This window comes from Bufo bufo, chromosome 1 (assembly GCF_905171765.1).
Source record: "Bufo bufo chromosome 1, aBufBuf1.1, whole genome shotgun sequence".
NCBI classification, from domain to species: domain Eukaryota; kingdom Metazoa; phylum Chordata; class Amphibia; order Anura; family Bufonidae; genus Bufo; species Bufo bufo.
In genome coordinates this window covers 153,996,200-154,010,291 of record NC_053389.1, presented here as the reverse complement: position 1 = coordinate 154,010,291, position 14,092 = coordinate 153,996,200, and the positions used below count along the sequence as shown (strand labels likewise).

The 14,092-nt window shown below is 47.7% G+C and overlaps 1 protein-coding gene across 1 annotated transcript; it reads left to right on the top strand.

The window, feature by feature from the left end:
- The first annotated feature begins 1,507 nt into the window (after positions 1 to 1,507).
- LOC120997027 (forkhead box protein E3-like) lies at positions 1,508 to 2,125 on the top strand. The gene has a single exon (XM_040426967.1). The coding sequence runs from the start codon at positions 1,508 to 1,510 to the stop codon at positions 2,123 to 2,125; it is 618 nt and encodes a 205-aa protein (XP_040282901.1).
- The last annotated feature ends 11,967 nt before the right edge of the window (positions 2,126 to 14,092 follow it).

Below are 14,092 nucleotides of genomic sequence, written 5' to 3'. Positions count from 1 at the left end.
ATGGAGGCTTTAGATAAAAAGTAATTACCCCCAGAAAACCCCCTTAAGGGCTTATGCCTGTTTTGCGGTCCGCAAATCACAGCTATCGGCCGTGTGCATTCCGCATTTTGCAGAACGGAATGTCTGGCCCCTAATAGAGCAGTCCTATCCATGTCCGTAATGCGGACAATAATAGGACATGTTTTATTTTTTTGTGGAACGGCCATGCGGACATACAGACACGGAATGCAAACGTTTTTTTTGCAGCCCCATTGAAGTAAACGGTTGCACATACAGGCCGCAAAAAAAAAAATGGACACGGACAAAAAATACGTTTGTGTGCATGAGCCCTAAGGGTGGGTTCACACATAGGTTTTTACATTTTACTTTTTTTGCATGTTTGCATTTTTTGTGGTGTTTTTTTGCTGTAAAAAACTACTTTAGCTGAAAGTCTGTGGGAAATATCAAACACCGGACAACAGTTTTGTTTCTTTTTTGCTGCTGGAATTTTTTATTTTCTTCTGCTTTCTTTTTTTTTAAAAAAAGCTTTTACATCACCTTCTCAATAGGGTAAAAAAAAGTCATAAAAAAAAACACTAGCGGACAAACAGCTTGCAAAAAAAATGCCCAAAAACCCCCACAAAACATATAAGGGGGAAAAAACGCAGGTAGCCATGAAAAATGTACGTTTACACAGTTCAGAGTTTTTCTGTGCTGAAAGAAAAAAAGCAAGGAATCGGCTTCAAAGTCCCACATGGTTTTGCTACGTTTTTTGACACTGCTTTTGATCGTACTCATTTCAATGGGAATTTTGGATCTGGGTTTGGCGTAGAATCCGCAAGATGACACATTTTTACGCCTTTTTTTTTTAAAATAGACGAGAGCACAAAAAGAAGAACGTAAACTACTATGAGGTTTTCCCTTTTAAATCAGTGGGAAGTGGATTGTACACATTCTGTGCAGATTTTAGGTGCGGAATCCAGACCAAAAAAAGCTGTGTGTGAACTCAGCCTTACAGACCAAAAGAAACGCCAGTGCAAACTCGTGTGTGGAGACTCTTATGCATTGCCCGGCCCCTAATACCACAGGAGCCATTATGAATGACCCTGCTATTACTGTCCAACACTCGCAGGGTTAACCGCGGGGCAGCAGCACAGATACAATGTTACCGCTCCCGGGTCACAGGCGGGATGCGGCGACCTCTCGGTGACACTGTGGGCGGGACAACAGGCAGTTTGTTTACAGTTTCAGCCTCATTGACATATGCAGGCGTGGTTATGTGAAGGAGTGGGTGTGTCTACATGACTAGAGAGCGTCCTGTGGGTGGAGTCAGAGGTTAGGTGGGCGCGGTATTGTGGCATGTTCTATGCGGCGGGCGGGGTTAGAATGTGGATGGGCGCGGTTTTCTTTGATGGGCGTGGCATGTAGCGTTAGAACTGTACGGCAGTGGGCGTGCACAGAGAGCAGGGGCGTGTCCGGTGATGCACGTGTAGCACCGGAGCATTAGACTCACTGCTCATCCCCGGTAATGATGGAGCTGGAAGCAGAGAAAGAGGCGCTGGAGAAGCCGCCGTATTCGTACGTGGCCCTGATCGCATTGGTGCTGGAGCAGAGCCCGGGACGGCGGCTGTCCCTGAGTGGCATCTATGACGCCATAGCCCGTCGCTTCCCGTATTATGCCCAGCTGCCAGGGAAAGGATGGCAGAACAGCATCCGCCACAACCTCAGCCTCAACCCGTGCTTCATCCGCCTGCCCCGCCAGCCCGGGCACAAGGGCAGCCTGTGGGTGCTAGACACCTCCGTCCACGATATGTTCGAGACCGGCGACTACCGGAGGAGGAGACGGCAGCAGAAGCGGCGGGACAACTCTGGAGCCCCGCCGCAAGCATTCAGGTACCAGGATCCCTCCGGGTACCACATGCCGCCTGCTCCCTACCCGCTCCTCGGCACAGCCTGGGGACCCAGGGGCCCGCTCGTCTACCCCGGGGGCCACAGCCCAGTCTACCCTGCCGCCTTCCCCAGGAGCTTCCAGCACGACATCCCGGCTCCCCAATACTGGGAGCAGTACGGAGCCATGCTGCCCCCCAGGATGGACATGTGCCCCCCGCCGGCGATGTGTAACCTCCGCTCCCTGCTAACCGACTGACTGCTCGTCTGACAACCGGCATCTACCTCTGACATCCAGCCCAGGAGCACCTACCTCTTCTACCTCTGTGCCATCTGACTACTGGGATCTCCAGCTAGGGACCTCTTATGCTGAGCTTGCCTTATCCTCCTGTCATTGACAGCTGTGGCAACCATTAGAGCCTGGCATTCACCTGGGATCTGCTGTGCCAAGCCCAGTCACCCAGTCCCTGACTACTGTTCTCTCCACCATTCACTGTGCCAGGCAGTGGAACAAGGCGCCTGGCACATGTTTACTCTCTGTGCCCACCAGTTCTAGCCGTGCCCTTGACTTTCCCCAGCTTTCCTGTGCCCCAGGACATGGCAAGTAGCCTCTACAACCCCCTGCAATTTCCAGCATGAACTCCCATCACCCCCTCCTTACCCAGGAGCTCCAGATCCCTTCCTACTAACTTGGCATATGGACCTGCAGACTCCACCTCTCCTGTGCCTGCGCCATGCAGTCCCCTCTGACACTGGGACAATTTATTTCATTTAACCCTTTCACGGCTCTTACAAGACATGGACACACGTGACTTCTCTGCCGGTTGTAGGGCCAGATATTTCTGGCTGGGGCTGGAAGTGAAGTAATCTGTAACAAACCCTCTGCTCTGCAAAGGCCAAATATTCAGTAATTTCCCATGCTGTCCCCCAGAAGCTGTTTGCTGGCTCCTGTGCCTCTCCCTTGTCCTCCATGTCACTTGCAGTGCATTTTGAGGACGCTAGCAAACAGCTTTCCATATCTCAGCATCTGAGTAGAGTGGGATATCAGGGTTACCTGCGGTTGCCCATGGAATTTTAGGTTAAGTTAACCTTGATTTAATGGGGTTTTCTAGGACTTATTGATGACCTATCCTTAGATTGGTGGGGGTCCGCCACCCTACTGGTCAGCTGCTAACAAGAGCTGCCGCCCTGTAGCTGACACAGCATATGGCGGTGCATGGCAGACAGCGCCATTCACTGTGTAGTGGCCATGTCGGGGTATAGCACTTCAACTCACTAGAATGTGGGCTGAGCTGCAGTAACCAGGCACAGCCACTACATAGTGGGTGGCACTGTCTGCTTGTGACTCCTGCTAGTCAGCAGGGGAGCCAGGTGTCGAACCCTCACCTATCTGAGGATAGGTCATCAATGTCCTGGAAAACCCCTTTAATTTTAAAGGGATTTTACAAGATCCTAATACAGATGACCTCTCCTCTGGATAGGTCATCAGTATCTGATCTCTCAGCTTTCCTTAGGCCAGTGATGACACGTTCATCGGTCACGTGGCCTATCGCAGCTGCGATACCAAGCACAGCCAATATACGATGTATGGCGCTGTGCTTGGTGAGCAGAGAGAAGGCTGCGGCACTCGCAGGAGCACCACTGCCTTCTCAAACAGCTGATCAGCGGGGGTCTCGGCTGTCAGATCCCCCACCGATCAGATACTGATGACCTATCCTGAGGGTAGGTCATCAGTAGTAAAGTCTGGGAAACGCTTTTAAGCTTGCAGGGTTGATGTATGTACAATCTGCTCCACCTGCGTACAGGTAGAGCAGAGCTTGATGTGTTGCGTCTGGTTACGTTACCTGTTGTATTTATATGATTATATTGTTACTCTGGAATTAATTTACCAGATCCTGTTTTTTATACGACGTTTATATGCAGGTGTTTTCATTAAATGTTATATTGACGTTTAATTAAAGAGGATTTATTCCGTAATATGGGCGGAGCTTCACGTTGGGGAAAAAGTGGCCTTCAATAGCCAATCAGGGCTCAGGTGATGCAGGGGACAGCTTGGCCTCACGAGGCCCATGGAGTTGCAGAATGAGGTCCTCGCCTTACCCAGGTAAACCTAGAACCATTGGGTGGTCTTTGGTTCAGAAGAAACATTTGGAAGGAGATTTATCAAACTGGGGTAAAGGAGAACTGGCTTAGTTGCCCATAGCAACCAATCAGATTCCACCTTTCATTTCCAAAAGGAGCTATGAGAAAATGAATTTGTTGCTATGGGCAACTAAGCTAGTTTTCCTTTACACCAGTTTTGATCAACCGGTCCAGCTTTAATTCTCCTGTGCACCTTAGCAATGTAGGACTGGGGTACCTAGGGCCCACCAGTGTAACTGATTCTGGGGGCCCACCTTAGGGTTCCTGCACACAAACTTATTTTTTTCCGTGTCCGTACCATTTTTTTTGTGTGTGGCCTGTAGGTGAAACCATTCACTTCAATGGGACCGCAAAAAACGGAAATGACTCCGTGTCCGCATGGCCGTTACGCAAAATTATAGAACATGTCCTATTATTGTCGGCATTACAGACAAGGATAGGACTGTTCTATTAGAGGCCGGCTGTTCTGTTCCGCATAATGTTCTGCGGATCCGCAATCTGCAGACTGCAAAACATCCAACGGTCGTGTTCATGAGCACTTACAGTGATAACAGAAATATTACAGATGAAGTATGATGGTAGGCCCTCACAGCAAAATGCACAAACATACAGGTGGCAGAATTTAGGCTACTTTCACAGGGAACAGCCTTCCGCATCCGTGCTAACGCTAGCCCACCGTGCCGCCAGAAGTCCTCTGTAGTTTTTTTTTTTTTTTATAGTGAATGGGGCTGGAGCGGACCTCTGGCGGCACGGTGGGCTAGCATACGCTGGAATAGCCTGCCGGACCCTGCTACCGCAAGTGTGAAAGTAGCTTTACACATACACTCACCTAAAGAATTATTAGTGCCCCCATACTAATACGGTGTTGGACCCCCTTTTGCCTTCAGAACTGCCTTAATTCTACGTGGCATTGATTTAACAAGGTGCTGATAGCATTCTTTAGAAATGTTGGCCCATATTGATAGGATAGCATCTTGCAGTTGATGGAGTTTCGAGGGATGCACATCCAGGGCACGAAGCTCCCGTTCCACCACATCCCAAAGATGCTCTATTGGGTTGAGATCTGGTGACTGTGGGGGCCATTTTAGTACAGTGAACTCATTGTCATGTTCAAGAAACCAATTTGAAATGATTCGAGCTTTGTGACATGGTGCATTATCCTGCTGGAAGTAGCCATCAGAGGATGGATACATGTTCTCATTCTGTTTACGCCAAATTCGGACTCTACCATTTGAATGTCTCAACAGAAATCGAGACTCATCAGACCAGGCAACATTTTTCCAGTCTTCAACAGTCCAATTTTGGTGAGCTCGTGCAAATTGTAGCATCTTTTTCCTATTTGTAGTGGAGATGAGTGGTACCCGGTGGGGTCTTCTGCTGTTGTAGCCCATCCGCCTCAAGGTTGTGCGTGTTGTGGCTTCACAAATGCTTTGCTGCATACCTCGGTTGTAACAAGTGGTTATTTCAGTCAACGTTGCTCTTCTATCAGCTTGAATCAGTCGGCCCATTCTCCTCTGACCTCTAGCATCCACAAGGCATTTTTGCCCACAGGACTGCCGCATACTGGATGTTTTTCCCTTTTCACACCATTCTTTGTAAACCCTAGAAATGGTTGTGCGTGAAAATCCCAGTAACTGAGCAGATTGTGAAATACTCAGACCGGCCCGTCTGGCACCAACAACCATGCCACACTCAAAATTACTTAAATCACCTTTCTTTCCCATTCTGACATTCAGTTTGGAGTTCAGGAGATTGTCTTGACCAGGACCACCCCCCTAAATGCATTGAAGCAACTGCCATGTGATTGGTTGACTAGATAATTGCATTAATGAGAAATAGAACAGGTGTTCCTAATAATTCTTTAGGTGAGTGTATATGGACACATGCAGTTCCTATCACACATAGGAAACATCTAATGCACACACCAAGACATTTATGCCTGACCCTATTAAGTGTAGCACACTTAAAGGGGTTGTCTCACTTTGGTAAATTGCTTTTATTATGTAGAGAAAGTTAATACAAGGCACTTACTAATGTATTGTTATTCTCCATATTGACTCTTTTCCATCACATTATATGCTGCTTGTATCCATGGTTTTGACCACCCTGTGATCCAGCAGTGGTGGCCGTGCTTGCACACTAGGCTAAGTGCTTTATCCTATAGTGTGCAAGCACTGATGGATTGCAGGGTGGTCGTAACCATGGAAACGAGCGGTGTATAATGTGATGGAACAATGAATCCAGCCAGCAAAGGAAGCAATATGGATAATAACAATATATTAGGAAGTGGCTTGTATTAACTTTCTCTACATGATAAATCCGACTTACTGAAGTGAGACAACCCCTTTAAGACGATGTTCCCTTGATCATGGGGGTCCCAGCAGTAAGACCTCCACCAATCAGACACTTATCACCTGTTGTGTCATAGCTGTTTCACCTTTTTACATTCCCTATCTTTAATGGTTTTCTTTGGGTGTAAAAAAAAAAAAATCTGGCCCAAAATATGTGTCAAACTAAAATAGAAATGCTCGCCTGTTAAAGGGCCTGTTTCAACTTTTTTAGTTATCCTCTATCCACGGGATCGGGGATCACTAAGTGATCTGTGGGGTCTGAAAGCTGGAGCCCCCACTGATCCCCTTCTTGATTGAGTGGCAGGTCGAGCATATGCCCTGCCTCTCCATCCATTCTCTATGGGGTCTCCGGAGATGGCGGAGTACAGCGCTGGCTATTTCCAGTGGTCCCAAAGAGAATAAATGGAGCAGCAGGGCATATGTGTGGCCTGCCACACCATCAAAAAGGGGGAACAGGACCCATTCCTGGGATCATTGGGGGATGCAGAATCGGACCCCACTAATCATATAGTTATGCCGTATGGTGTGGAGAGGATAACTTGAAAACCTGGACAACCCCTTTAAATCCTCCACCACCAGTATCTCTTTACATGGCAGCAGCAGTGATGCCTGTAAATACGGAACATCATCACTACCACCATGTAAACCATTTGTGTCAATACTGGAGAATGTGACGCACTGTGCAGAATTTTTCGGGCATAAGTCCAACCCCATTGGCAGGTCACAACCTTTAACAAAGCCAAAGCAAAGGTACTAGAAGAGCAACGTGAGCAAAGGGCACAAACGGAGGGTCATAACTGAAGCAGAGACATTGGGGTCACCTGAGGCAGGGTAGTAGTGTGGATCCTGGAGCAGGGGTAACTGGAGAAGAGGCAATATTAGCGGTGCATTTAGAGTGGGGGCATCTGGAGCTGGGGCACTTATGGGGTGCACCTAAAGCAGAGGTATTGGGGGGACCTAGGGCAGAGTCCCCCCAATGCCACTCTGAACTCTGCAGAGAGCAGCACGCTTACATAGATCTGAGTCTACTATAAACAAATCCCCTATTTCCCCCTTAGGCCCCTTTCACATGAGCGAGTTTTCCGCTCGGGTGCAATGCGTGACGTGAACGCATTGCACCCGCACTGAATCCTTACCCATTCATTTCAATGGGTCTGTGTACATGAGCGTTGTTTTTCACGCATCACTTGTGCGTTGTGTGAAAATTGCAGCATGTTCTATATTCTGCGATTTTTATGGGGCATAGAAGTGAATGGGGCTGCGTTAAAAACGCATTGCATCCGGAAGCAAGTGCGGAGGCAATGCGTTTTTCATTGATGGTTGCTAGGAGATGTTTGTAAACCTTCAGTTTTTTATCACGCTTGTGAAAAACGCATTAAATTGCATTGCACTCGCGTGGAAAAAACTGGACAACTGAACGCAATCGCAGACAAAACTGACTGAACTTGCTTGCAAAATAGTGCGAGTTTCACTGAACGCATCCGGACCTAATCCATCACGCTCGTGTGAAAGGGGCCTTACAGTCTCCTACATCTCACTGTTGTCACACACCTAAGAAATTAGCCCAGCACCGCAGAGGAGTCCTTCTCTCCAACTCTGTACCCTTCTATGGAGGTTCTGCAGAAGGCAGCCAGTTAGGAGGTCAGCACATAGATGTCCTCACAATATAAAACTAGTGTCCCTAAACTAATCAAAATGGTGTGCCACACTGCAGGGCCCGGCTATGTAGTCCATGTGCCCTTCTTACAGAAAAGGTTTGCCCTTGTGAAAAATCGTATAATGAAGAGGTGGAGCCTGGCCGCTGGCAGTGATGGACATGTGATCCTGCAGCTCCCTCACAAGTGCACTTCAGGTTCGCCTGTTTAGCGAGTTAAAAGCCTCTCAAAATGGTTAAAACCTCCAAGGAATGTTCCGGGGTGCTACCGGTAACTCCGAAGCTAAATGACAACCAAATGGACTTGCAAAAATGCTGGAAAAAGCAAAATGCACAGCCCGCCGGAGACTCGTCCAAGATGGCGGCGGTGGCGGCTGTAAGCACGGGAGACCAGGCGGCTGACTCAGATAGAGACAGTGTGGCGGAGAGCGATTATGGTGAGTCTGCCTCTGCCCCTATTACTAAGGCTTTCTTAAGGAAAACTATCCTTCAAGCTATGAGACCTGTGATGGAGGAATTGGCTGACATAAAACAAATAGGTCTGGAAATGGTGCAATCCAGTATAGTGGCCTTTTCTGATGCGGTTGCGACGCACTCTTCTCAACATGCTGAATTTATAAATAAGGCACTGTTACTTATAGAAGACCAAGAGAACCGGAGCCGAAGAAAAAAAAAATCGAATCAAGGGCTTACCAGAGCAGTTTGCTCCAGAGTCCCTTGGGAAGGTGGTGCACGAGATCTTTAGCAATCTTCTGGGCCCAGAGAGGGCTGCGGGAATAGTGGTTGAACTAATTCATAGAGAATTACACCCCAAGCCAAAACAAGGGGAACCACCAAGAGATATAATTTGTGGTCTGTTATCGTATGTGGATACGTCCCAGATTTTAACAGCTGCTAGAGAGAAACAGCCCACTATGAGACTTCCGGTTCCGGCGCGCACATGGAGAAACGTGAGTAAGAGGCTCTCCGTTCGACCGGCCCGAATATCTAGAGAACCGCCGCATCCCGGGACCGAAAGGTACCCTCAGATCTCCCTTATATTGTAGGGAGCACCTATGGAGAAATTCGTGGTCAGAGGCGGTTCTCAGAAGGAATCGCGAACACCACTCCCGCCAGGTGACGACCTGAAAGCCAGGGGCAAGATGGCGCCGGTGGCTGAGAAGCGGCACAGGTTTACCCGCTCAACCTCGCAGTCGACCCAGAAAAGTGCGGAGGCATCGGGTTCAGAGGAGGAAGAAGGAGAGTGTTGTCTAGCCTCGGCTGATGAATTAACAGCCTCATGTAAATCTATGGCCATAGAAGTGGCTAAACTACTAGCGCCGGACATTAAAGCCTCCCTGGAATCCACGGTCTCGTCGGCCCTGCAACAACTACAGTCTGATGTGGCGCAACATACCTCTCAGATTGCTGAGGTGGATCAAAGAGTGGTATTAGTGGAGGAAGATCTGGAGAAGGCCCAGAATAGTGTCAGAGACCTCCTGCGAGATAACCAGTACCTGAAGGAGAAGTTAGACGACTTAGAGAACCGATCCAGGAGGAGTAATCTACGGATCATCGGCCTTCCAGAATCGATTCCTCCGAACCAACTGGCGGATATTTGTGAGGTAGAGATCCCACAAGCACTGGGACTGCGTGGCACTTGTACAGTGGAGAGAGCACACCGCTTGGGGCCGCCATTACCAGCAGGAGCGCGTTCCAATAACATGAGGCCTAGAGCTGCTATATTTAAATACTTGAATTATGCCGGCAAAGAAGCTATATTGGCGAAGTTTCGACGCAATGTGAGGCCCTTAACGATTCGGGGCAACAAGATCCTCCTATTCAGTGATTACTCAGCAGAAGTGGCTAAGCGCAGGAGGGAATTCTCGCAAGTATGCTCCGCTCTTGCTCGTAACAAGGTCAAGTTCGCCTTACTTTACCCTGCAACCCTGAGGATTTTTCGTCAAGATGGGACGGTCGACACATTCCTTTCGCCTGGAGAAGCATTGGGGGTGCTGGACTCGGATCCCTTGTTTTCCGATTTTATATCTCCATCCTCCCAGCGATCAACTTCCTCGGCCAGAGGTAGAGGAGCCACCCAGAAGTCGGGGAGATTGGTGCACAGATCTATAGAACCGGATCATCAGGAAGCGGATCCAAGTTGAATATGGACAGCACCGAGTATCGTCAAAGCCTGACTAGGTCGTCCTGGAGAGTCACGTGAGATAGCATTGGACTTTTGGTTCATTTATGTTAATGTGTTAAACTCATTGATTATGCCGAATATTATGGGCCGGTGAACGGTGTATAATAAGAGATAGTTAATGACTATGTTTGAAGTAGGTAGTGACAACTACTACACCGTTAGATGTGCGAAAAAAGTAATGTCGACAATTGCTTTATTCATGTTGTGGGGTTGGGTTGGGGGATATGGGTGGGGGGGAGGGGTGGGGGTGAACATTAATTTGGATGTGGTTAGGGTACAGCTGCCTTGGTACCAATATGTGATATACTGTTTTGACCTGTTCCCGGTGGCTTCTCCTGCAGAGAAAGCGTACATAGTGAAATTATTATGCGTGTAGCCACGTGGAACGTTAAGGGCCTACGATCCCCCACTAAACGCATGGCGGTGCTGCGCCATCTCAAAAAACTCAAAGTAGATGTGGCATTCCTGCAGGAGACCCATTTAGAAGAGGCAGATTTTTTTAGGATGCGTAGATTATGGGTGGGACAGGTAGTGGGTTCACCCTCAGTGGGCAAAAAGGCGGGCACTATGGTCTTGTTTCATAAGCGCTTGCAATACGAGATTCATTCCATATCCACTGACAATCAGGGGAGATGGATGCGAATAAGCTTGGATTCCCCAATAGGACAGATAGTTTTGCAGAATGTCTATGCCCCCAACACCTCTCAGACTGACTTTTACAAGTCTTTGGAGAAAGACATTTTGGGAGAAGACTCACAGTTGCTACTGGTGGCGGGAGATTTTAATAGGGTGCATAACGAGCAGGAAGATAGGAAACGAGGGGCTTTTGAAAATGTTACTCCGCAGAATCGGGTCCAGACGTTGCTCCCTCTGATACAAAATACAGGCCTTTGTGATACCTGGCGATACCACCATCCAGTGGATCGCGAGTACACTCATTTTTCCCATGCCCAGGGGTCATGGTCCCGGATTGACTATCTCCTGACATCACAGAGGATGCTGTCCAAAGTCAAGCTAGTAGAAATTTCGGACTTGTTAGTCTCGGACCATGCCCCAGTGGTTATGGAAATAGTGGATACAGTCCCCAGGGGACAAGATTTTACGTGGAAAATGCCTCAACGCTTATCCAAAGATAAGGAATTTCTAGACAAGCTAAAAGGGTGGTGGTGGGAATACTCCCAGGACAATGCGGACCAGGCGTCGAATCAGAATTTATTCTGGGACGCGGCCAAGGCAGTACTTAGGGGTCGAATAATGTCATATTCGATAGGAAAGAAGAGGGAAGCGAGAAAAAAGTTTGAGGAAGCTACCCAAAAGGTGCGGGAGACGTACACTCAATTTTTGCAAAACCCCTCAGCCCCCAATAAAGTTTTATGGGTCACGGCCAAGCATAGTTTTGACTACTGTCAGGAAAGAAAGGAAAAGTGGTTTGGAGACTACCAAAAAGCTAAGTTTTTTGGCGTAGGCAACAAAGCGGGTTGGCTATTAGCTAATCTAACACGCCCATTTGTTAAACAAACGGCCTTGCATCCCCTAAAGGACAGATCGGGAAAATTGTGCTCTCAACCGAAGGACATTGTGGAGATATTAGGAGATTATTTCCAAACATTATATTCAGGGGATCCCCCCCCGCTCCCAAGAAGCAAGGGATCTTTTAGACAGGGTGGATTTGCCGCGTCTGTCTACTGAGGCAGTGGAAACGCTATGTCGAGACGTTAATGACGAGGAGTTAGGGACGACAATTAAATCGCTATCAAATTGTAAAGCTCCGGGACCTGACGGATTCCCGGTGGAATTCTACAAGGCCATGATCCCAGAACTTTCCCCGACGTTGACTAGACTGTTTAATAATATTATGGCCGGGGGTAATTTACCTGACTCGGGCAAAATGGCCTATATTAAAATTCTCCCGAAGCCGGGCAGAGACTTGACACAACCTAGCGCATATAGACCGATCTCCCTGATCAATCAGGATGTTAAAATTTTGTCAAAACTTTTGGCCAATAGGTTAGCCATTTGCATACCTAACCTAATTGGTTCACATCAGGTAGGGTTCATGAAGGGTAGATCGGCAGTAACCAATGTACGTAAAGTCCTAACCGTTCTAAGCAGATATAGAGATCCCAAAAGCGAGCCTTCTCCAGCGTTATTGGCAGTAGATGCCGAGAAGGCATTCGATAATGTCAACTGGCAATGGTTGGATATGGTGTTGGACAGGGTTAACATTACGGGACGCTTCCGGAATTTCCTGAAAGCGCTCTATAATAACCCCCAGGCACGAGTGAATGTACCGGGCTTTCTATCCAAACCAATTACGCTGGAAAAGGGTACAAGGCAGGGTTGTCCCTTGTCCCCGTTACTTTTCAATCTAGCAATTGAACCCTTGGCGAGATGGCTAATTAAATCGGACACCTTTGAGGGCATTAAGATAGGGGGCAAGGTGCTGAAAGTTAGTTGCTTTGCAGATGACATCTTATTATATCTTGGTTCCCCGGAGCTCCATTTAGAGAGGACTCTAGAGGCTTTAAATCTCTATGGTAGGGCCACGGGATACAGGGTCAACGTAGAAAAAAGTCAGCTGCTGTTCCTAGATCACCGGTCTCCTGCAGCGAAATGTTTACAAAATAGGGTGGAAGTTCAGAGGGATTATCTGACTTATTTGGGCATTAAGATAGGTCGCACCCCAGTGTCAATATATACTCTGAATTATCCCCCTCTCTTCCTTAAAATAGAGAATGAATTAGAAAAATGGCAGGACCTACCCTTGTCGGTGTGTGGGAGGGCACACTTAATCAAAATGGTAAGCTTCCCAAAGCTACTTTATCCGCTCCAGACGATTCCATTGCTGTTAAAACACACAGATGTAGTTAGGATGCAAAGAGCGTTTAATCGTTTCCTCTGGAAAACTAAGAGGCCTCGCATTGCCTATGCCAAATTAACAATGCTGAAAGATGAAGGGGGGTTACAATTGCCGAATATTCGCCATTATAATTTGGCGTCGCTTTTCAGACATGTGCGTGATTGGGTGTGGGGCACGGGTCACTACTCGGCGATTACAATTGAGAGGGAGTTAGCTGATGGAGAAAATCTGGAGGCCCTATTACATACTAGTATGAAAGACATACCGGTGTCAATAAGACAGTGTATTCTATTAAAGGACACCATAATGGCGTGGAAGGCGATTAGGAAAATTTATGGACTTCCCTACTATTTGTCACCCAGATTACCATTATGGTCGCTGCTGGCGTTTCCCCAAGGTAGAGAGAACAGTATGTTCCAGATGTGGAGGGAAAAAAATATTATGAGACTCAAAGACCTACTACAAACTTCTGGTCTCCACTGGCTAGATTGGGACCAGGTCAAAGCACAGTTTGACTTTCAAGATGCCCACTATCTTCCCTATCAGCAAATTAAAAGTTATTGTAATGCCCAGGCAAATTCCGTTGGTGATCCTGATAGGTTAGCATGGTTTGCGGCCTTGCTAGGCAATGATGGCTCTCACATGCCCCTCTCTGAATTACAACGTAGACTCCATAGCATTCAGACAATAGGCCTAGTAAAAGGGGCTTACAAACCTTGGGAGAGAGAATTATCTGATCCAAATATAACAAAAAAGATGAGGGAGGGCATGGAATTGGTCAGACGGGCGACATATAATGAACAGTGGAGAGAGACACAATTAAGACTCATGCATAGAGCGACGTATGCCTTTAATTTATCCTATCAAGATGCCCCTGCTCATTATCTACGTGAATGTCCTAAATGTAGCCTCCCGAAAGCAGGTTTATTACATGCCATATGGGAATGCCCGGAAGTGCAACCGGTGTGGAAGCAGGCCATAGAATCTATAGAAGACATTTGGGGAGAAACGGTGGGTACCACACCACAGCAATG